We start from the raw sequence: 24,498 nt of genomic DNA, 5'->3' as shown, positions 1-24,498 counted from the left end.
TCACTCATGCCCTTATCACCTCGAGGTTCGACTACTGCAATGCTCTCTACATGGGGCTACTTTTGAAGAGTGTTCAGAAACTTCAAATTGTCCAGAATGCAGCTGTGAGAGCGGTTATGGGCCTTCCGGCATACCCATATTTCTCCAGCACTGTATTGGTTGCCAATTGGTTTCTGGATGCAATTCAAAGTGTTGGTTATGACCTATAAAGCCCCACATGGCATCAGACCAGATTATCTCCAGGACATCCTTCTGCTGCATGATTCCCCAAGTTGCGGACCCTCTCCGAGGGGGTCAATAATTTTTTCCCCAGGGTAATGGACGGACAGATGGAATTGTCCTTGGGAGGCAAAATCCACAGCCGCACCATCTTATCAGGGTTGAGTTTGAAGTCGGTTGACACCCATCCAGACCCCAACAGCCTCCAGGCACCAGCACATCACTTCCACTGCTTCGTTGACTAGACATGGGTTGGACATGTACAGCTGGGTATCATCAGCGTACTGATGATACCTCACCCCATGCCCTGGATGATCTCGCCCAGCGGTTTCATGTAGATATTAAATAGCAGGGGGGAGAGGGCCAACCCCTGAGGCACCCCACAAGGGAGAGACCTAGAGGTCAACCTCTGACCCCCACTAACACCGACTGCGACTGACTGGAGAGGTAGGAGAACCACTGAAGGACAGTGCCTCCCAATCCCAATCCCTCGAGCCGGCACAGAAGTATACCACGTCGATGGTATCGAAAGACCTATCTATGCTGCCAGGCTTGGGCCATTAGACCAGTGATGGTGAACTTTTTTTCCCTCAGGTGCCAAAAGTGCATTTGCGCACGCTATCACACAAGTGCCCACCACCCATAATTCAATTCCTGGGGAGGGCGAAAACAGCTTTTGTTATCCCCCCAGTGGCCCTCTGGAAACATCCTGTTTCCCAAATTCTGGTGGGCCCAGTAGGCTCGTGTTTTGCCCTCCCCAGGCTCCAAGGCTTCCCTGGAGCTGGGGGAAGTAAAAATGACAGCCCCCATCTTCCCAAAGGCTCTGTGGAAACCAAAAATGCCCTCCCAGAACCTCTGTGTGAGCCAAAAATCAGCTGGCCGGCATACACGTGCATGCTGGAACTGAGCTAGGGCAATGGCTCGCATGCCAGCAGTTATGGCACTGTGTGCCACCTATGGCACCTGTGCCATAGGTTCACCATCACCCTAGCTCCCTGGCCGATAAGTGTAGTTACTTTGTGAATGGGAATGAATGATTTTAAATGTTATTAGAGTTTTTAAAGTTTTTTAGCTATATTAATTGGATTTTTTTAGATATGTATATTGTTTATTGTTTTGATATGTTGTGAGCCGCCCCGAGTCCTCTGAGAGGGGTGGCTTACAAATCAAATCAAACCACTAAATAAATAAATAAATAAATAAATAAATACATACATACATACATACATACATACATACATACATACATAAGAGTGCATTTAAAGTATTAGAGATGTGGAAAGGTTTGCTTGGATTTCTTTAAGTGCTATTATCTAGAACAGTGTTTCCCAACCTTTTTTGAGCCGCGGCACATTATTCATATTTTCAAAATCCTGGGGAACACTCTTTCTCTCTCTTCTTTCCTTCCCTTCTTTCTCTCTCTCCATCCCTCTTTCTTTCTTCCTCTCTTTTTTGCTCTCTTTCTCTCTCCCTCCTTCCCTCCCTCTATGTCTTTCTCTCTCCCTTGCTCTTTCTCTGTCTCTCTTGCTATCTCTCTTTCATTCTCTCTTTCTTTCTCTCTCTCTCTCTCTCTCTCTCTCCCTTGCTATCTCTTTCTCTCTCTCTGTCTCTCTTTCTCTTGCTATGTCTCTCTTTCTTTCTCTATCTCTCTCTGCCTCTCTCTCTCTGTCTCTCTTTCTCTCCCTTCCTTTCTTCTCTGCGGAGGCCGGCGAAGGTTTTTCTTATTTTAAAAGTTCCGGGTGGCAGGGGGATGCGGAGCCCGCACGCACACACACCCGACATTCCAAATCCTGCCTCAGCTGTGAGAAGAATGCCTGTCCCGCCTGTCCTGTAGCCCTTTCGCTGACAGCCTGGGACAAAAGCGCTCGGTGAAGGGACTGCAAGAGGGGCCGGGCAGGCGTTAGCAGCTGGATGAGGAGGACGAGAAGCCGCTGCAGCCACCCCCAATCCCCCCCTTCCCTGGGTACCTTCCAAAGGCCCCTGGAAAAAGGCAGGAGGTAGCAACGAGGCGCGAGGACAAGCAGGCAGCTTGGCGGAGGGGAAGCGCTGAGGGGCTCTCCTCCTTCCCCACCCCCGCGCTTCTCTCCCACCCTGGCTTTTGCTTCCCCCGCAGATTTTCCCGCAGTTCAAAAGGAGGCAAGAGGTGGCCTGGATGAAATTGCGGGGAAATCATGGGGCGAAGCGAAAGCCAGGGCGGACTCGCAAAGGCGGGCTCAGGCTGCATGAGGAGAAAGAGGCGGAGGGAAAGAAGGCGACGGCAGCGGGACCTGCAGCTCGGTGGGCGTCTCCTCGTGGGATGGAACCCTCTCTTTCTCATGCTACTCCCACCATGGCTGCGCGCAGTCCCGGCACCCCTGGCTGAAGGTCGTCCTGTGGCTGGTCTTGGGCTTTACGGTTGTTTCCTGGTTCCCTCTCCTCCCACCGCCTGTGTCTACCGCCAGCGCCTCATTCCTCGGGCTGGAGCTGCCGCTTTCTTCCAGGCAGCCCAGCCACGCTGCCATAGAAAGCGCAGAAGTTATTGCCGCCGCTTCTGCCTCCACTCAGGGAGCCATCGTGGTTGAGCTGAGCGAGAGGAAAAGGCGCGGTGACCACGGTGGCTCCCTGAGTGGAGGCAGAAGCGGTGGCAATAACCTCTGTGCTTTCTACGGCAGCGTGGCTGGGCTGGCTGGAGGGAAGCGGCAGCTCCCACTCGAGGAACCCACGGCAACGGCCGCCGGCTTGGTGGGAGGCGACGGCGGGAGACACAGGCGGTGGGAGGAGAGGGAACCAGGAAGCGACTGTGAAGCCCAAGACCATCCACAGGACGACACTCAGGCAGGGGCGCCGGCAGCGCCCCGCCCAGCTGGAGCTTCCCTAGGAGCTTTGCGGCACACCTGGCCGTGTCTCGCGGCATACTAGTGTGCCGCGGCACACCGGTTGGGAAACGCTGATCTAGAATACAGGGTAGTTTTTAGGGCTCAGAACCCCATTCTGCATGACAAATTATGCTCACCCATGCCATGCTTTATATGAAGAGCAGTGAGCTATTCACTTCTACAGCATAAAAGTACAAAAACTTACAAGACCAAGAAAAATGGTTAAGATTTGGGGAAGGGCTTTCGGTATGACTAGCCCTTTATTTATTGCTAACGGGGTTTACCCCACATTAATAAACATTGCCAACAAAAACCAATATATCTCCGAGAAAAATTATTAAAAATCTTAGGGGCAGCTTAATAAAGAATCATAGAATCATATTCAAATAGAGTTTAGATAAATTTTGAGTCTACATTCAGAGCATTTCCCCAAATTTCGCATAGAGGGAAAAAAATCGAACTATTATCGGAATAGTTGCTGAGCAAGTGCTCGGTATCATGAATATTTCTAAAAAGAATAGGTTGGGATTGCTATAACACCATCACTATTCCCTATAGACCGAATATAAATAATTGAAATCGACCCTGTTATCCGATTGGTGGTCGCTAAGGTGTGCGATGTTGACCCACCCTAGTTAACCGGGGTGGGGGGGAAGCGCTCGCTAGAGGTGGGAAGAGGCTTCCCGCTCTAGAACAGGATTGGCCGGCGCGATGTGATGGGCTCGGCCACTTCCATCCGGGGCAGAGGCGGGCCGCTGTCTTTCCCCGCCCTCGCCTATGCCGGCTCCGTGAAGCTAATTCCTGTTTTTTGCTCCCCCGCTCTTTGAGGTGTCTGCCAGTTGCCTGGGTGCTGGCTATTCTTTCGAAGCAATCACGGTGAAGAAGAAGAGGCAGTTGGAAGCCGAGGCGGGCGAGCACAACAGGTGAGAAAATGAGAGGCGGAAGAAGCTATCGCTGCTTTTGCGTCGCGATCTCGGGTGAGGCAGTCCAGAGAGGCCCGGCCGCCAGACGGCTCTCCGGGCCTTAGTTGATGTCTGCTGGTTTCAAATACTGCTGGCTTCAGAAACTTGCATCTCGCCTTCCCCGTGTCTCCCTCGGGATGAAGGGTACAGGCTTGCGTTTGTGCTCACGCAAGACCTGATGGGGAATCCCGCTAGAGATACCTAGGAGGGCGCAGGATTTAAGGCCTTGGGTGGCCTTTCCCCCCCCCCTCCCCCCCTCCCCCGAAGGAAAGGAAAAGGAAAAGAAACGCCCTAGTGCTCGGTATCGCCCATAACGATATACAGGCAGGGATCGTGCAAGATAGGGAATATTGGACAGTAATCGGCATAGCGTGTACGGATTAACGCGTGCGCCGTAGCGCTGACCTTAACTGTCATTCCCTTACAGTTTTGACCCCACGTGCACTCCAGACTTTCGCTTGTTCAGATTGAAACAATGCACGTGGTTTTGAAAGGAAAATCCTTATTACAGAGTGATGCCATTCTTCCAGTGGAAAGATATCGCTCGATTATGCAGGTTCAGATAAATTCTGTGAAGATTTATGATTCTATTTTATTTATTTTTCTGCACTCCCGAAGATTATCACTGTCATATACTCAGTACTATGAACTTTCTAGTATTTAGCCTAATAATTTATTATTGTAATATTGGATTTAGGTACCACCAAGCCCCAACAATTTATTTGAAACAAGAAAGACAGTAAAAAGAAGAAACATAAGGAAGGATAGAGATGACCAGATAACAAAGGGGGGGGGGGGGGACAAAATAAAACAACCTAGGTTAAAAGGAGATTCACCTTTAAAAGTCTTTAAATTAAACAAAATTAGCAGCATAGGATTAGAGAATGGACTTATCTAAAAAGCATTAAGATAATAACATTTATAGCAAATTAGTTGTCTATGTGCCTTTGGCTTCTGGATGTGATGGTTGAAATAATAAAGCATTGAATGGAGTAAAGTGGGCAAAGGGAGCTAACAAAAATATATAATGCAGTTAAAGCAGGTTAATGTTAATAGATACAGAATTGTCTCTTGAATAATATTAATGTATGATGTTTTTAGAGATTGCTGGTAATTAAGGATATAAAACCCATTTTTCAATCCCTCCATCTTTATAAAAGCTTGAATAATATTTCAGTCTTAAGAAGAGTTATCAGCAAATAATGGAGGAATATCTATTTATGAATCCTTTGTCCATTTGCTATCTTTATATACAGTGATCCCTCGAGTATCGCGAGGGTTCCGTTCCAAGACCCCTCGCGATAATCGATTTTTCGCGATGTAGGGTTGCGGAAGTAAAAACACCATCTGCGCATGCACGCCCTTTTTTTCATGGCCGCACATGCGCAGATGGTGGAGTTTGCGTGGGTGCCGGGCGGCACCCAGGGAAGGTTCCTTCGGCCGCCCAGCAGCTGATCTGCTCCGCAGCGCGGCAGCAGCAAGGAGCCGAAGATGGGGTTTCCCCGTTGCCCAGGCAAAGGGAAACCCCATCTTCGGCTCCTCGCTGCTGCCGTGCTGTGGAGCAGATCAGCTGCTGGGCGGCCGAAGGAACCTTCCCTGGGTCTTCCCGCCGCCCAGGCAAAGGGGAAACCCCAAGATCGCTTGCCCGTCACCCGCCCGGCCGCTCGCTTGCCGCTTGCCCGTTCACCCGCCCGCCCGGCTGCTCGCTTGCCGCTTGCCGCTTGCCCGTTCACCCGCCCGCCCAGCTGCTCGCTTGCCACTTGTCCGTCACCCGCCCACCCAGCCGCTCGCTTGCCGCTTGCCCGTCACCCGCCCGCCCGGCTGCTCGCTTGCCGCTCGAGAGCAAGAGGGGGAGAGATAGAGAAAGAGAGAGAAGGAAAGAAAGAGTTGAGAGAGGGAGGAAGAGAGTGTGAGAGAGGAAGAAGCAAGATAGAGAAAGAGAGAGAGAAAGAAAGATGAGAAAGGAAAGGAGTGACGTCATCGGGTGGAAAAATCGCGATATAGCGTTTCGCGAAGATTGAGATCACGAAAATCGAGGGATCGCTGTAGTATGTTTATACTCCTGTACAAATATTGTATTATTTATTGCTATAACATTAATTAAAAAGAAACTTAATATTCACAATATAAATTTTAGGTTATATTGCTAGAAAATCAATAAGATGTACGTTGTGGACATCGGAGACTCATAAGTCTGTTGTTTGTGCCAGAGAATTTGAATCAAATGTGAGGTACCAGTATGTTCATTACCAGGTTGAGGCTTTGAACAGATACAATAAATCTTTGATGTGCTGTTGCTGATATAAATTAGTTGTCTATGTGCTTTTGGCTTCCTGATTTAGAAAGTATAAAACTGAAGTTGATGAAATATAAATTAAGACCATATAAAATAACCATATAAACATATCAACATTTATTTATGGAAATAATTAATGAACTACCTCTATTTTTTTCTAAGGTGATTTGTTTCCTTCATTGTCACAGCTTCTCATTTGCTCCTCACGTTTATTTATTTATTTAATTTAAATTTTATTGATTATAAAGAAGAAAACAAACAAACAAACATAACACATAAGACATGACAAAACATTTAAATGAGCATTTCCAAAATGTAAACTAGGTGGTACACATCACAAAAGTAAAAACTTAATGCTATGACTATAAAAAGTGATTTTCATGGATATATCAAATTGATATATATCAATTTATCACTAAGTAGGGATAGCATATATAAATTGAGATTTAGTTTACATTTTCATTCTTATTTTGCGTATATTTGAAACTTACATAGTCAAATTTAAACTCTATAGAATTGTAATGATACCATCCAAAGATTTTTACTATTGATTTGTCAACTATATTGCTGACCGCTAAGTTGCGACTTTAAAGATTTAGTTCAGATTATTTCTAGCCATTTTAGTTTATAATGTTCCTAAATGTTTTTGGATAGCCATCTATCAATAGGTTCGCAGTTTCTCTTGTATATAATATTTCAGATTTGTCTCTTTTGAAATATTTCTAAGAAAGGTGAAAGAGAACTTGTCAGTTTTAATTAATTTTTATTTGGAATATTTGTAATGTTTCAGCCAATTATACCAACGATCCCAGGCTGAGTAGAAGTCTGATGTGTCTCTGTCTTGCAGTTCATAGGACATTTTGGTTAGTTCTGCACATTCATGTATTTTATTTATGAGGTGTAAAATAGATGGGGTATTATTTTCCTTCCAGTATTGGGCATATAGTATTCTGGCTGCGATCAGGATATGCAAAATTAAGTATCTGTCTTCTGTTTTTAATTTTTGTTTACATATTCCTAGCAAGAACATTTCAGGTTTTAAGTGAATGGTTTGTTTTGTGATTTGTTCTAGATATAGTTTAATTTTCCTCCAGTATTTTTTTGCTATTGGACATGTCCACCAGCAATGATAGTACGTTCCAGTTGTTTTTTTACATTTCCAACAAAGAGATGAGATATTGGGGAACATCTTTGCTATACATGCTGGGGGAAGTTGCCAACCGTAAACCATCTTATAAAGATTTTCTTTGTACGGAGTTGCCAATGTAAGTTTATAGTTTAAGTACCAGAGTTTCTCCCATTTGTTTAAGTATATGGGGTAACCGAAATTTTGGGTCCATGCTATCATTGATGGTTTAACTTGCTCCTCTACCATTAGTTATTTAAGAAGTACCGTATATACTCGAGTATAAGCCGACCCGAGTATAAGCTGAGGCACCAATTTTTGCCACAAAAACTGGGAAAACGTATTGACCCGAGTATAAGCCGAGGTTAGAAAATGCAGTGGCTACTGGTAACTTATAAAAATGGAAAACAATAAAATTACATTAATTGAGACATGTTTTAGAATATTTATTTTAAAGAAAACCAGTAAACTAGCTCTGTAAATTTAAAAGAGGGTAAACAAATTAACAATATTAACAATAAATTAAAAAGTAAAAAAAGTAGCTCGATCAGGAACAAAGCTAAAACCTAACAGTTAAAATCCTTCAAAACTGGATTCCTTCTCATCATTAATTGGATTTACATTATTGTTCTGTTTTTATATATGCTGTGAGCCACCCTGAGTCCTTGGAGAGGGATTGCATACAAATCCAATTAAATAAATAAACAAACAAACAAACAAATAAATAAGTGTATCCAAAGAAGAGCTTCAGCATTAGCTGCTGTGAGGTTATCAGCATAGAAAACCAGATAGATAGATAGATAGATAGATAGATAGATAGATAGATAGATAGATAGATAGATAGATAGATAGATATAGATAGAAAGATAGATAGATAGACAGACAGACAGAAAAATAGATAGATAGATAGATAGATAGATAGATAGATAGAAATAGATACAGATAGATAGATAGATATAGATAGAAAGATAGATAGACAGATAGACAGACACACAGACAGATAGAAAAATAGATAGATAGATAGAAATAGATACAGATAGATAGATAGATAGATAGATAGAAAGAAAAATAGATAGATAGAAAAATAGATAGATAGAAAGATAGAAAAATAGATAGATAGAAATAGATACAGATAGATAGATAGATGATAGATAGATAGACAGATAGATATAGATAGAAAGATAGATAGACAGACAGACAGACAGATAGAAAAATAGATAGATAGATAGATAGATAGAAATAGATACAGATAGATAGATAGATAGATAGATAGAAAAATAGATAGATAGAAAAATAGATAGATAGAAAAATAGACAGATAGAAAAAGAATTCCTGTCTAGCTCTGCCTCATAACACATTATTAGATCCTATCCAAGCAAGGACAGCAACTACCACAAAATACCATTTTTTAAACAGTTTAAATCCTTTCAAAGGAGGGGGAGGAGAACCTGACAGCAGGGGGCCTTTTTAATCCGACTAAGGGTAATGCAGATAGAGCAAAGAATAGTTACTCACCATTGCTTTTTCCCTCTCTCGGTTGGAGCAAATGGCTGCCTCATTTGCTTGAGGCAGGGAGAGGAACTACGGCGTGCCAGAGGGGACAAAAGCTGGTGCCTCCTCGCTCTGGCTCAAGCAATGGCGCCCTCGTGTGGTGACTTTGTCAATGACCCGAGTATAAGCCGAGGCTGTGTTTTTCAGCCCATTTTTTGGGCTAAAAAACTCGGCTTATACTCGAGTATATACGGTAAACTGTAAATTTTAGATATGATATTAACCTTTGATCCCAGGAGGATCTTGTTAAGCTCATTATAATTTTGGAAACCGAAGTGTCTTTTATCTTCCTTAAATTTTGATTTGATTTGGAGATAATTTGTCCAATCCTCATATTTATAATCTGTTTATTTAACAAGTTTTCTCAAATCATGGCTTCCCAAGTCACCTCATTTCTGAAAGAGGGATTGAATTCATTGGATGTTTTTGAAAGGCATATTTCAAACATTGTATATTAAGCTCCAGCTATATTTTGTCTGCATTCAAATGGACAAATGAAAAGGAAACTTTTACTGCTGAAAAAAGTATCTGTCAGACCTGGCCCAGCTAGCTGCTTATGGAAGAAATTCACTCAACTCCATTTGGTTCTTTTACTAAGGACTAGTGGCTGCTGTATAAGTAAGCAAGAACTAAAGTTCTTGCAGCCCTCCCCCTTGTCCATCCCCCCCCCCCCCCATCAATGGTGAGCCTCATAGATGGTTTTGAGTACTGCTGTAATGTTGGGAGCACTCTTTCCCAAGTTATATGATCCTGAAGACTGGCACAGGTGGTTTTGTCAAACTGTTATCCCCCCTCTCTATTTCTTATCTCTACCTCATATATGTTTATTGCCCATTTGCTCTCCTTCCCTTTCTCTCTAACAGTTGATGGCAAGGTTGCAAGCTGGGCACCAAGCCGAAGATGGCAGAGTTGACATACTGCTCCCCTTTTCAGAGGCATTAGTCCTGCAGAGGAGAGACAAAATGGAAAAGGGGGGGGGGGGAGTACAAATGCATAGTTAGTTAATGTTCAATGAGGTTTGTTTGGATATTGTTAATCTAGAAACTTTGATGTGTTTTGAATCCACCCATTGAAATTTGGAAGAAGGAAAGTCCTTCTGCGCCATGAGATATTGGGTTATCCCTCAATATATGCATGAATCCAAAACATCTTTGACTTCAAATCGCTGCTACCCTTTCACAGTCCTCTTTTTGATTATACAGTATACAGTGGAAGGCAAGTTGATAGCAATTGTTTTTTCTGCAGTTCTAATTATCTATTGAAATCTGTATCTTGTTTTGTTACAGAGCAAAACCAGACAGTTATAGAGGTGTAGATGATAGAATCATTCTCCTGTAGAACTGAATCAGCAGCTCTTGGGGCAGTTTGAATTTTCTGAATTGGTGCAGATAGAACATTCTTTGTTGGGCTTTTTTGATGATGTTTTTGATGTTAGGTGACCATTTTAAGTATTGAGATATGATAGAGTCTAGAAACCTGAACGACTCTACAGTACTTGATACTGTGTTGTCTAATATTATAAGAGATGGTAGTATAGGAGGGTTTCTCCTAAAATCTACCACCATTTCTACAGTTTTGAGTATATTTAGTTCAACGTAGTTCTAATTGCACCACAAGGCTAGTTGTTCAACCTCCCATCTGTATGCAGATTCATTGTTGTCTCAAATGAGACCAATCACTGTTGGATCGTCTGCAAACTTCCGTATTTTAACAGAAGGATCTTTTGAGATGGTTTTCAGGTGGGCCAGCACTGGCTTTTCAAAAGTCTTCATAATTACAGATATTAAATCAACAAGCCTGAAGTCATTCAGTTCCTTGATGGAGGGTTTCTTCGGCACTGGGATAGTAATATAATAATAGTGCAAAAGTGACTGCTGGTTTTAGGAGGATGCAGTGAAACACTGGATGTACAGTGTGAGGGTTTTTGGCAGTTCAACAATTACTAGGGTAATAATTCTTTTTATCGAGAAATGGCCAACATATTTTAGACCCAGTTATTCTAGGGTTGTCTAAACTGCAGGTATCTTCTGGAAAGATAAACTTTGTCCCCAATTTTAAAGTCTTTTGATTTAAAGTAGTGGTTCCTAAACTTTTTCAGTCCACTGCCTCCTTGGTGCTACAAACTCATCTTCATCGCCCCCCATACCAACCCCCTCAGGTGGGCAGGTGACTGAGTGGGTGTGGCTAACTTGTAAAATGGGGTGAAACTCACTTAACGCTCTTGCTTAGCAACCAAAATGTTAGGCTCAATTGTGGTCATAAGTCTTCCTTCCTTCCTTCCTTCCTTCCTTCCTTCCTTCCTTCCTTCCTTCCTTCCTTCCTTCCTTCCTTCCCCTTTCCCTTTCCCTTCCCTTCTTCCCTTCCTTCCCTTCCTCCTTTCCTTTTCTTTCTGTCTTCCTTCCTACCTACCAACCATCTTCTTTCTTTCTGTCTTCCTTCCTACCATCTTTCTTTCTTCCTTCCTTACAGCCCCGTTCCACCCCTCCTGACCTGTCACCTCCAAACTGTGTCTGTCTGCTGGTCTTTTAAAGGGAAACATTTTTTCAAACTACAGAAACATTTTGCTGCGAGAAATTGTTAATTGTTTGCCCTCACAAGAAGGGTTAGCAATCTTTTTTCCCTAAAGAGATCAGCCTATAGATACACTGAGCCGTTAAGCTCCAGTAAGATGCCCATCTCGCAGTGGGGTGCAGCTTGGGGGTAACAGGTTGGGTGGGGCAGAACGGGGCAGGGGTTCCAAGGTAGGAAGAAAGACAGACAGGCAGAAAGAAAGATGGTAGGAAGGAAGGAATACAGGCAGAAAAAGAAAGTAAAGAGGGAAGAGGAAAGAAACAGAAAGGAAGAAAGACACAGACAGACAGACAGACAGAAAGATGGTAGGTAGGAAGGAAGACAGACAGAAAAAGAAAGGATTGAGGAAAGGGAAGGTTGGAAGAAAAAAATGAAAATGAAAAAAAAAAAGGAAGACAGAAAGGTAGTAAGAAGGAAGGAAGGAAGGAAGGAAGGAAGCCAGCCAGCCAGCCAGCCAGCCAGACAGACAGATAGAAAAAAGGAGGGAAGGAAGAAGGAAAGAAATATACGTTCTGCTGTTCCTCCCGATATAGTGAAAAAATCAGTAACTGATTATCAGTAATCTGCAGATTACTAAAACAGTGTTTGGCTGTTACAGCCAACTCAGCAATATCCATGCAGACTCATGAAAATAAATGGTTTAAAAATTGATCAAAATGACTGAACTTTAGCTTCATTTACCTCCATTGTGTGATTTACAATAATGAAAGTTTGTGAACCCATGAGAATCAATTTTAATTCTGAAACCCTGTGATCAAAGCATTAACAAATACAGTTGCTTAAACAAATAGTACAGTGATCCCTCTATTATCGCGAGGGTTCCGTTCCAAGCCCCCTCGCGATAATCGATTTTTCGCGATGTAGGGTTGCGGAAGTAAAAACACCATCTGCGCATGCGCGCCCTTTTTTTCTATGGCCGCGCATGCGTAGATGGTGGAGTTTGCGTTCCCCGCCGCCCACGCAAAGGGGAAACCCCGATTCGGCTCCTCGCTGCTGCTGCCCTACCGAGCAGATCAGCTGCTGGGCGGCCGAAGGAACCTTCCCTGGGTCTTCCCCATCTTGCTGGCGGGCGGGCATCAGCGAGGAGCCGGGGTTTCCCCTTTGCGTGGGCGGCCGGGAAGACCCAGGTTGGGTTCGGGGGGGTGCTGGGAAGCCCCCCAGGCCGGCTGCGACCTTTTAAAACAGCCGCGCCGCTTCCCAGCTGAGTCCTGAAGCCAAACACCAAAGGCGAACTTCCGCGTTTGGCTTCAGGACTCAGCTGGGAAGCGGCGCGGCTGTTTTAAAAGGTCGCAGCCGGCCTGGGGGGCTTCCCAGCACCCCCCGAACCCGGGTTGGGGGTTTGGGGGGGTGCTGGGAAGCCCCCCAGGCTGGCTGCGACCTTTTAAAACAGCCGCGCCGCTTCCCAGCTGACTCCCGAAGCCAAACGCGGAAGTGTTTTTTTTAAAAAATTAATATTTTTTTTAAAATCGCGATATAGCGTTTTGCGAAGATCAAGATCGCGAAACTCGAGGGATCACTGTATTCCCAAATAATTCACTACATAATATCTTTGGTGTTGTGTCCAGCTGCCCTAGACATAAGACTGAGGAAAGCGATGGAGTAGTTCTTAGGTAGGACACCCATCTTGTAGTGGGACATAGTTTGGGGGTGACCGGTCAGGTGGGACAGGGCTGTAGCTCCATCACATTCCTCAGTGTTATGTCCAGGACAGCCCGTTCTAAAAGAAAAGTCTCACGAGTTAAATCAAGCTTGATTGAACTTGCGAGACTTTTCTTTTAGAACAGGCTGCCTTGGACACAATGCTAAGGAATGTGACCAAGCTACAAGTCCCAGGTAGGACACGTGTCTCGTCCTTCCCACCGCGAGATGGTCAGGCAAGGGGGAGAATCAGGAGAGGCAGAAGCCACCAGATAAAGAGTGCTCATCCAGAATGGCCTCTGACCTGGCTGGATTTGGAAGCCAAAGAGCCGGAGTTTTGGGCAGAGAAATATTTCTGCTGCTTTCTTTACATGCAGCCAAAGCAAAAGCAACAAAAGTCTTTTTTTTTCTTTCCCCTAACTCCTGCTCTTTGACTGTTGTGGGAGAGGATTCCCTCTTTACTCAGCTGCTTCTTTCTGTCCTGATTCTTCCCTATGCCATGCGCATGTGAGAGAGAGCAATCGAGAGGCAGCTATGCGCACACCCCAAAGAACTGGCTTGGCTGCTCTGGGCTGCCTACGACAGCGTTTTAAGATGTGCTCCAGACAGCATGGAAACAGGGATCGATGCTCGCCTCCTTTTCCTTGTGGGCAGAAGCACCTTTTAAATTGCTGTAGGCAAAGCCCAGAGGAGCCAAGCTAGTCCCATGGTGTGTGTGTGTGTGCACCCGCCTCTCACTTAATCTCACTTTCGTGGCTTTGAGCCGCTCTTTCTGTGGCAGCCAAGTGAGGGACGGAGGCAGCGATGACAGGCACAGCTGAAGAGGCAGCGGCAGAGCGAAGGAATGGTGGGAGGCAAGCAAAGGAGGTGGCAGTGGCAGAGCTCTTGTGTCCAGGGCAGCCTGTTTTAAAAGAAAAGCACTCACACCAAGGAATGTGATGGAGCTACAAGAATCAGGTAGAATGCATGTCTGGCAGCCCAATATGTCCCACCTGCCAGAAATGAGTTTCTTTTTTAAAAAAAAATATTTATTAGATTTTTTCCATTTTAAAAACAATACATAATCATATGTAGAGGTGAGTCAGCATCATATATACATTTCTATCAACATTGTCTTTTAATTGTTTTTGAATTTCTTGATGTTTTATTTCGATGTTAGTTTGAGTTTCTTTTTTTTTTGTCCATTGGTACCATTTTGTCCAGATTTCATAGTAGTCCGAATCTTTTTGATTATTTAATTCCATTGTCAATCTGTCCATCTCTGCGTTGTCATATATTTTCTTGATGATCTCATTGTCTTTAGGTATTTGTGGGTTTTTCCAATTCTGTGCAATCTTCTATAGCTTCCTCTCTTATTTCTATAATGTTTTGGAACCTTAGGAAGTACGATGCCCTGTCCATTTTCAAATGTATTAATTGATATTCAAGATCTTTATGAGATTTGTTTGTTTTTTGTTCTACTTTTTCTATTTTTTTCTCATTGCATTCTGTCTTGAGTTCTACTCTTTTGATTTGATCTTCGTGTTTCTTGATATCCCCTCTCATCAATTCCATGCTAGTATTTGATTTTAAGATATCAGATTTTAACTCAGCATGGTTCTGCATCATCATTTTTTGTAATTTAACCATTGTTTCTTGTACCGTATTTAATGTTAAATTCATGGTTTGTAGCAATGTTGTATTTTCTGCTTTCCCTACTTTCTCTAGTGTAAATAGATCTTCAATAGATTTTTGGCTTGCTGGGGATGCACCCCCAATTACCCCTGTTACATGCTGTTTTTTAACTCCTTTTATGGTCATTGTGGTTGTACTGAAATGAGAAATGAGTCTCTATGAGACTTCACACCACCTCCACTGCCTTGTGGAGCAGGGCTCTGCAAGGCTTGTGCTGTTGCATGCACGAACATCAGGAGGACCCCGCTGTATTGGTATTATATTCACGCATGCAACGGCACAAGCCTTGCAGAGGCTCCATGAGACAGCGGGAGCAGGCCAGCCATTTGGCTGGCGCCAAGAACAGGGAGGCAGGTTTATCTGGTAGACTGATTGGGCTCAGCGCTTAAGGCAGGCAAGGGCCAGGGTGAGTGAGCAGTGAAAAGGCAAGGCGTTGGTGAGGCAAAGGCAAGATGTTGGCATGGGTGGGGTGGATGGGCCGGAAGTGCAAAGTGGCAGGAAAAGCATAGGGAACCACCTGCCATCTCCTGGCCCTCTTAGCGACCCCCTGCCATCACTCTTGCCTCTTACCACCCCCACCCCTAGTGTTCCCACCACACCCTAGGGTACCGCGACCACTGGTTTAGACCCTGTTTTTATATGATTTCCTTGTCTCCTCCAAAGCCTTTCTAATTACAGGCCAGGTGTTTTGTGGTTGTGAAATTCATTTTTTTTAAGATGCCATTTGAGGGGTAGCCTGGGATTACTCAGGAATAGATGTAAAGTCCTGCCCAGTGGCTACTTTGAAAGGAATGAATCCAGTGCTACTATGTACTAAGTTATTATAAACACTTCAGCAAAAGGGAGGAGGTCCACCCAGTCCTGTTGGTAGTTAATGTAGCATCTGAGGTATTGTTCTAAGCCCCCAATTCACAGGCCCTATTTGTTTCAGAATGATAGGAGGAGCTAAGTCCCTGGGTGATCCCTGAAAATTTTAGAGATTTTTGCCAAAACTGCCACAAATTTACCAAGTGAATTGGAATATGCTGATAATTCTCTCTGGAGAAAGTGTAAGACTATTATTTGTTGGCTTTCTAGGACATATAGTTTGACTTCTACCTTGACTAATTAGTCCTGTGTCATACATTCATTTTAATGGGCTTGAAACAATTTGTCTTTTTTATCCCTGTTTTGAACATCCTTAAGTTCTCTGTTATTTGGAATTTGAGTTCCTCTTGCGCTGTAGTGATGACCGGAACTGCCAGTTGTCAGAATGGGATAATGGGTCTAATAATTTCAGGCTTAGAACTATTATATTGTGAACAGACCATCTGCTAGGAAATTCTTTCAATGTGCAGATTTTACTCAGATCTTGTTTTGCCTCCTTTGCCCCCTACAGTGGTACTGGCTGCAATCACAATGCCATTCCCCCTTTAATCCTGGCCATTTTGGGCTTTTCTGGGCTGCCAGAGGAGCCTTTCGGTGGTGCTTTGGCAGTCCAGAGTGAGCAAAGCATTTTCCTTTCTCTGGGCGCTTTGAGAGGGAATAAACCACTTGGTGATTCACTCCCGCTGTCTCCCCCAGCCCCGGCACAAGGTTGCCTCCCAGAGCGTCTGGACTTGGAAAGGCAAAAGGGGGCACTTTGCCCTGGCTGGATCAACTCGGCTTCAGCCAAACCGAGGAGTCACCACAGTGAAGGAAAGGCGCCGGCTACAAAGTGAATGAGTGAGAGAAGAGGGAAGCCCTTTAGCATGGGAAGGAAGAGGAAGCAGTTAGCAGCAGCAGCAGCAGCCGTCGCCGCCTTTTGGTCAAAGGAGTGGGAGGTTCCCCCCTCTCGCCTGCCTGGGCTTCTCTCTCTGGCGCAGTGTATGGGAGGCAGCCTTGTGCCGGGTGTATGGGAGGCGCATGCTCCTCCTTGCCACCTCAGAGTCCCTCTTCTTTTTTTTAAGCCTTAAAGTTTTGGATTTTTTTTATTCCCCTCACTTCACCTTCTTCCTTCGGCAGTGACTGTCCTCCTCTTCTTCCTCCTCCTCCTCCTCCTCCCACCCAAGTTCCGAGCTTTTATTTCTTTCCTAATGGGTTTGCACGCATTATTTGCTTTTACATTGACTCCTATGGGAAAAGTTGCTTCTGCTTACAAACTTTTCTACTTAAGAACCTGGTCACGGAATGAATTAAGTTCATAAGTAGATGTACCACTGTATATAAAATGAAAAATATGATTATAAAGCATTTTGGTCCAATGGAAAAAAAGAGATGAAAACTGAAATGTATTGAAATTCTCCATAATACTTTTATTTATTTCTGTGAAATAAACTTAAAACATTGACAAGTAAGGAATATTTGCATCTACAACTTGACTTATTTTTATTTCTATATTCAGTAATTACATATATATTTAAAAACCTTTAAATCTATATAAAAAGAAATTAGAGGTATATACAGCCGGGCTTGGGTAACGCGGGCCTGTAATGCAGCTCATGGAGGCTGAGACTGGTGTGGATAGCTTGAGCTGCCAAGTTCGAGGTATATACATTTTCTAATTATTCATTTTTATTTATATAGTGAATCTACAGTAATCATTAAGAATGTGAAAAATGTGTTTCAAAAGGGAAAACAGAATTTAGAGAACATCTCTCTTTAAATCTATAAAGCAGCCATGTTTTCCTCAAAGCTTATATAACTGTTTCATAATCTGCTAACATGCATATTGCATGTTTAAAAGGAAATTTTCGTCTCTACTCCCATATTGAAAGAGGTGCAAAACATCTTTTTCAAAAGCATTCATAATCTCAACTGTTAGTATTTTGCTTCAACAGCAAATTATTCATACATTTTCATATATTTTTGTTTCCAGTCCAAGCAAGTGTTTAGTAATGGCAGCTGATTCAATGGAGATTGATGATGCTTTATATAGGTAAGCATTTTAACAAAAGTTTAATTTGTTTTAATAAACTAAAAATAATACAGTGATACCTCATCTTACAAACGCCTCATCATACAAAATTTTCGAGATACAAACCCGGGGTTTAAGATTTTTTTGTCTCTTCTTACAAACTATTTTCACCTTACAAACCCACTGTTGCCGCTGGGATGCCCCACCTCTGGACTTCCGTTGCCAGCGAAGCACCCATTTTTGTGCTGCTGGGATTTCCCCTGAGGCTCCCCTCCATGGGAAACACCACCTCCAGATTTTCGTGTTTTTGTGATGCTGCAGGGGAATCCCAACAGGAGAATCCCAGCAGCGTAAAAACGGGCGCTTTGCTGGCAACGGAAGTCCAGAGGTGGGGTTTCCCATGGAGGGGACCCTCAGGGGAATCTCAGCAGCACAAAAACGGGTGCTTTGACTGGCAAAAGGGGTGAATTTTGGACTTGCACGCATTAATTGCTTTTCCATTGATTCCAATGGGAAACATTGTTTCGTCTTACAAACTTTTCACCTTAAGAACCTCGTCCCGGAACCAATTAAGTTTGTAAGACAAGGTATCACTGTATTTATATTTTAATGTCAAATAAACTTTCTTGATTAAATAATGAATTTAAATATAAATTAGACTGTTTCTATCATAAACTTTATTTTATTCACATGTACTTTATGCTCAGTTTAAAGAATGTTATTTTCTTGAAATAATAAGATCTTGGAGTCTTGGTGGACAATCAACTAAACATGAGTCAGCAATGTGCAGCAGCAGCCAAAAAAGCCAACTCAATCCTAAGCTGCATCAACAGAGGAATACGCTCCAAGACCAGGGAAGTACTAATACCACTCTACTATTCCCTGGTCAGACCCCACCTGGAGTACTGCATCCAATTTTGGTCACCTCACTACAAAAAAGACATCGAAACTCTGGAGAAGGTGTAAAAAAGAGCAACCAAAATGATTAGGGGACTCGAAACCAAGACTTACGAAGAGAGATTGAGAGAACTGGGCATGGACAGCCTAGAAAAAAAGAAGGTCTAGAGGGGACATGATAGCAGTTTACAGATACTTGAGGGGTTGCCACGGTGAGGAGGGGGTCTCTTTATTCCCCAGGGCACCAGAGGGCCGGACGAGGAACAATGGTTGGAAGCTGACCAAGGAGAGATTCAACCTGGAAATAAGGAAGTACTTCCTGACGGTCAGAGCGATCAACCAATGGAACTGCCTGCCAGGGGAGGTGGTGAACTCCCCAACTCTGGACACCTTCCATTTGGCTGGGGTGCTGTAGGGTTTCCTGCTCAGGCAGGGGGTTGGACTCGATGACCTAACGGTCCCTTTCAACTCTATTAATAAATAAATAAATAAATAAATTCTTCTTCTGAAAACTGCCAAGAAATTGTTTTACACCTCTACACTTCTCTCTGGATTAAATAATCCATTCTCTGTATAGAACATCTAATTTCTAATGAAAGTTTTTTTTCCCCTGGGATATGTTGACTGTTTCTAGGAGATTTTGAGCATGTATATGCTGTCATACTCCAAACTAAATTAGTTTTATGGACTTTCAGACTTGAGCATTACCATGTTTATTTCATAGTGTCAGAATCAGAGATATACAATTAAGGAAACTACTATTTGTAGGTTATAGCTATTTTGATTGAAATGAAGAAACTGCTTAAATTATTAGCAAAACTTGAGTATCTTGTTGATGTGCAAGACTGCAGATTATAGAACATAAAATTCTAAGGCTGGAAGGGAGCTGACCACCCTCTGCTCAAGGCAAGAACATTATACTATCTCAATCAAACCTCCAATGATGGAGCTCCCAGAATTCTGGAATGCAAGTTATTCTATTGATTAACTGTTCTCTTCTTCTTTGTGATGGCCCCTCAAGACATTTACTAGAAGACAATGATTATGTCCCTCCCCAATCTTTATCTTCAGTAGGCTAGAGCCGCTAGGCAAACCTAGCTCCTTCAACCATTCATATGATTTACTCTCCAAGCTCTTCATTATCTTTGTTGCTCTTCTCTACACATTTTCTAGGGTCTCAAGCATTTTTTTTGTATCATGATTCCAAGGCTAGTACAGTGGTACCTCTACTTATGAACTTAATTTGTTCCGTGACTAGATTCTTAAGTAGAAAAATTTGTAAGCAGAAGCAATTTTTCCCATAGGAATCAATGTAAAAGCAAATAATGTGTGCAATTGAAGGGTGGAGGGTGGAGGCCCTGCTCCCTCCCAGGAGATTCCTAGAGAGGTCCCATGTAGGCTTCTCCCCACCTTTTCCGGTTACAGTTTTGGAGGCTTGGATTTGTAAGTGGAAAATGGTTCTTGAGAAGAGGCAAAAAAATCTTGAATACCCGATTCTTATCTAGAAAAGTTTGTAAGTAGAGGCGTTCTTAGGCAGAGGTACCACTGTATTAACATTTCTTCTGTCTTGATATTTTCCATCGATGCATACCAGGATTGGATTGGCATAATTGGCAGCTGCAGCAGTCTGCTGGGTCATAATTATATTCTTTTAAAATTATTATAAGATTATATATTAATTTCCCTAACAAATAGTTTAATATCAAAAATTTGTAAAAAGCTATTTCTTGAGATCAAATTATTTTTCTTCCTCATTGAAGTTTTTCAGAAGTGAGAGGTATTGCAAATTGCACTACTATATGCTGCTGATTATAATATTTTATGACTAGCTGTACCTGGCACATTGCTGTGGCTCAGTCTGATTAAGTGGAAAAGAAAGAAATGAGAAAGTGCATGTTTACATTTTCGAACCCCCTACTCAATTTATTCAGAATAACAGAGTTGGAAGGGACCTTGGAGGTGTTCTAGTCCAGTGATTTTCAACCTTTTTTGAACCTCGGCACATTTTTTACATTTACAAAACCATGGGGCACATTGAGGGGGGGGCAGCTAAAAAAAGTTTGGACAAAAAAATTCTCTCTCTTCCTCCCTTTTGCTCTATTTCTCTCTCCCTCTTTCTCTCCCTCTTTTTTTCTCTCTCTCCCCATCCCTCTTTCTTTCTCTCTTCCTTCTTTCCTAATTTTTGCTCTTTCTCTCTCCCTCCCTACTTCCCTGTATGTCTTTCTCTCACTCTTTCTTTCTCTCTTTCTCTCTCTTGCTTTCTTTCTCTCGTTCTCTTTCTTTCTCTCTTGCTTGCTTTCTCTCTCTTGCTTGCTTTCTCTCGTTTTCTTTCTCTCTTGCTCTTTCTTTCTCTTTCTTTCTCTTGTTTTCTTTCTCTCTCTTGCTTTCTTTCTTTCTCTCTTGCTTGCTTTCTCTCTTGCTTGCTTTCTCTCGTTTTCTTTCTCTCTCTCTTTCTCTTTCTTTCTCTTTCTTTCTCTTGTTTTCTTTCTCTCTCTTGCTTTCTTTCTTTCTCTCTTGCTTGCTTTCTCTCTTGCTTGCTTTCTCTCATTTTCTTTCTCTCTCTCTTGCTCTTTCTTTCTCTTTCTTTCTTTCTCTCTCTGATCTTCGCCGCACACCTGACTATGTCTCGCGGCACACTAGTGTGCCACGGCACACTGGTTGAAAAACACTGTTCTAGTCCAACCCGCTGCTCAATTATATCATACATTTCAAAAGGATTAACATTAGAGAGCAGGGTGACATTTATACATCTCTCTCCCTCCCTGTCCTTCCCTGGCCTGACCTATCTGCCAAAATACAATAAGACCGGCCTACTTCGTGAGGTTCTTGGTTCCGCTCAAGCATGCAATACTTAGGAGGCAACCACCACAGTGTGTAGAGCAATTTTCAGAGCAATCATTGAGGAATTGGAGATTTTAGATCATGAACAAATGAACATTTATATTTGTATTTATATAAATACAGAATTATTCAGGCAGTAGGTGGCAGTGTTCAGTTTGCACCTGTGATTATAAGCTATGGTTTCCTTTATGCTCTGAGGAGATTTTCCTGTGGCAACTAAAAATGTAAAACAGCATGGGCCATGGTTACTGTACAGTGTACACTTTATTTGATTTTTATGGCTCTAGTCTATAACCATCCTTTGCTATCAAGCTGTATGGCTCTCTTACCATTTATGTATATAAAGAAATGCCTCCTTTTTGGATTCTTGGAGATCTTCTAGTGCAACATTTACATTTTTATTTATATAGATAGTGTACCCGACCATGCGTTGCTGTGGCTCAGTGTGGTTAACTGGAAAATAAAGAAAAGAGACAGTGTATGTTTTATTTAGAATAAGAATTGAAAGGAACCAGCAGATCTTATAGTTGAACCCCCTACTTAATTTCTCTCTCCCTCCCTGTCCCCCCCCCCCTGCTTTAAGGAACTGGCCCGATCCAACTGCAAAAATACAATAAGACCAGTCTGTCTGTAGGATTCTTGGTTCCATCCAAGCATGCAATACGTAGGAGACCAACCCACAGTTTGCAGCCAAACCTGATTCCTTTATTTTCTGAGGAGGCTTTCCTGTGACATTTGAAACAATTATCAGCAGCCAATCAAAACATATCTGCTATGTTTGTCACCATGCCAAGTCTCCATGCCAAGCAACTTCCTGTCTTTTCACCAGCCAATGAAAATGCACTTCCTATGTTTTTCACCAGTTTTTACCTGTCACAGGTGGGACATCTATCTAATATAGGTATAGCAAAAGGGCTGTGTTTGAATGCAACGCTGTGTCAAAATTTCAAAGCTATCGGTGATGTACTTTTTGAGATATGATGTCTCTAACAAAGATACATTTGCATTTTTATTAATATAGACTTTCTTTTAATACTTGCATGTAGTCGGCAGAGATACGTTCTTGGAGATACAGCAATGCACAAGATGGCTCAGTCTCATGTATTCCTAAGTGGAATGGGTGGGCTTGGAGTGGAAATTGGTAAGTGAATAGAATTTTTTTAACCTGTCCGGAGCATATATAATCAAGTAAATCATAAACAATGTAAACTATTTTATTATTATTTTTAATTGAGAAAATTTAGTACATTTATTGTGCAGTAGATTAAACCTATGTTTTATACTAATTAGAATATATTAAATATAGAACTACAGTATTACTTGCATAATAAAAACCACTCAAGTAAAATGAATTACAAAGGTATATATTCTCATTGTTTGGGGAAGAAACTTCATGGATTTCTTGGAAGGATTTTTATATCTGGTAATACAGGACACTTTAGCCACATAGATATATTATAGAGATATAATTACAACTTCTTAAAACTTTTAATCTTTGATACAGTAGAAGCAATCAGAGCCTGACTTATAAATGTAGGTGATAGAATAAGAATAACCAGATAGTGCATAGTTTGGAGTGAAATAATAGACTGCTGTTATGGTCTGGTAGATACTGCCTCTTGCTGACATTTAGTTTTGTGATGGATTGATTTATGTAGATCATTATTAGAATCTACTGTTGGTTTATTTAGTATTTTGAATATTTTGTTCCAGAAAGATGTCACATTTTGTAAATCTACCACATATAACAAAAGGTCCTTTCTGATTGCAGCACTTTAAACATTTTGCTAACTAATTACAGTATAAGAAATTTGCAACTGGAGTTAAATGCCAGCAATCGTTTACTGTATCTCTTGTATTGAAACAAATAGAAAGCCAACTAATTTCCAGAGTATTTGCCTCTTCATATCATCTTTTCGTTTTCCTAAATCTATGTCTCATATTTCTTTTATAAAATACTTCTATAAAATAACAATTTATTTTAAAAGGTTTTTTTTTTTTTTTAAATTTTTAAATTTTATTATTAAAATGTAAACATATACATCATATATACAACATATGGTACAATGTGGGGCATATCACATATAAAGAAAGAAGACAAAAAACAGAAAACAAACATACAAACAAAAACAAAACTAGTAACAATATCGGCGAATAAGCAGGGGAGTTGAGTTGAAAACGAAAATTAGATCAAGATATTTTTGCTCAGTAACATATTTCGGCTAGATTATCAAGAATGTTAAATACCAGTGTTGCGTTTACAAATCTTGTTAAGAAGTTAACAAATAATAGTGATAAGTTTACATAGTTAGATACATATACAGTCTCGTGTAATAATATTAGATAATAAAATCCTTTATACCGGATTTGTGACAGTTCATTTTTTTTTCCTTTTTTTTCCCTTAAAGCCTATTGGTCTCTCTGTTACTACCTAGCCATTTATAGAGGGGGTCCCAACAACTGTTAAACGTATCTAACGGTTCGTTCCTGACTAATAGGGTCAGTTTTGACATTTCTGCGCAGTACATTATTTTCTTAAATATTGCTTCATTTGGGGGAAGGTCTTCATTTTTCCACCACTGCGCGTATGTTAGTCTTGCTGCGGTAGTTAAGTGGATGATTAGATGAACTTGGGGTTTCGACAATTTTTGCCTAACTATACCTAGTAGAAAACATTCAGGGGTCTTGTCAAGCGTCAAGTTTAATATTTCTTCAATCCAATTTCCAATCATTTCCCAATAGGTTTTGGCTTTATTGCATTCCCACCATAGATGAAAGTAGGTACCCAATTCTTGTTGACATTTCCAACAGATTGGTGAAAGTTTGTTGTTCACTTTGGTTAATTTAACTGGGGTAATATGCCAACGGTAAAACATTTTGACCAGGTTTTCTTTATAAGAGGTGGCAATAGTCAGTTTATAGTTCTTTGTCCAAATTGTTTGCCATTCCTCCTCTGTTATCTCTTTTTTAAGGTCGAGGTTCCATTTCTTAAC

At 42.0% G+C, this 24,498-nt stretch overlaps 1 protein-coding gene across 3 annotated transcripts in view; it reads left to right on the top strand.

Annotated features, from left to right (window-relative positions):
- Window positions 1-3,792: 3,792 nt before the first annotated feature.
- The window catches only part of UBA6 (ubiquitin like modifier activating enzyme 6), a 135,865-nt gene continuing 115,159 nt past the window's right edge, over window positions 3,793-24,498 (top strand). The window contains exons 1-3 of one of the 3 annotated variants that reach the window (XM_070726957.1): window positions 3,793-3,997; window positions 17,729-17,788; window positions 22,552-22,646. In XM_070726957.1, coding sequence (XP_070583058.1) covers window positions 17,748-17,788; window positions 22,552-22,646 — 136 coding nt within the window. In that variant the 5' untranslated portion in view covers window positions 3,793-3,997; window positions 17,729-17,747. The remainder of the gene's footprint in view (window positions 3,998-17,728; window positions 17,789-22,551; window positions 22,647-24,498) is intronic. The other 2 variants (XM_070726958.1, XM_070726959.1) reach the window with 2 other exon arrangements.

Source organism: Erythrolamprus reginae, chromosome Z, assembly GCF_031021105.1.
Source record: "Erythrolamprus reginae isolate rEryReg1 chromosome Z, rEryReg1.hap1, whole genome shotgun sequence".
NCBI lineage: Eukaryota > Metazoa > Chordata > Lepidosauria > Squamata > Dipsadidae > Erythrolamprus > Erythrolamprus reginae.
Note: the sequence above shows the minus strand (reverse complement) of the source record. Positions and strands in the feature narration are given on the sequence as shown.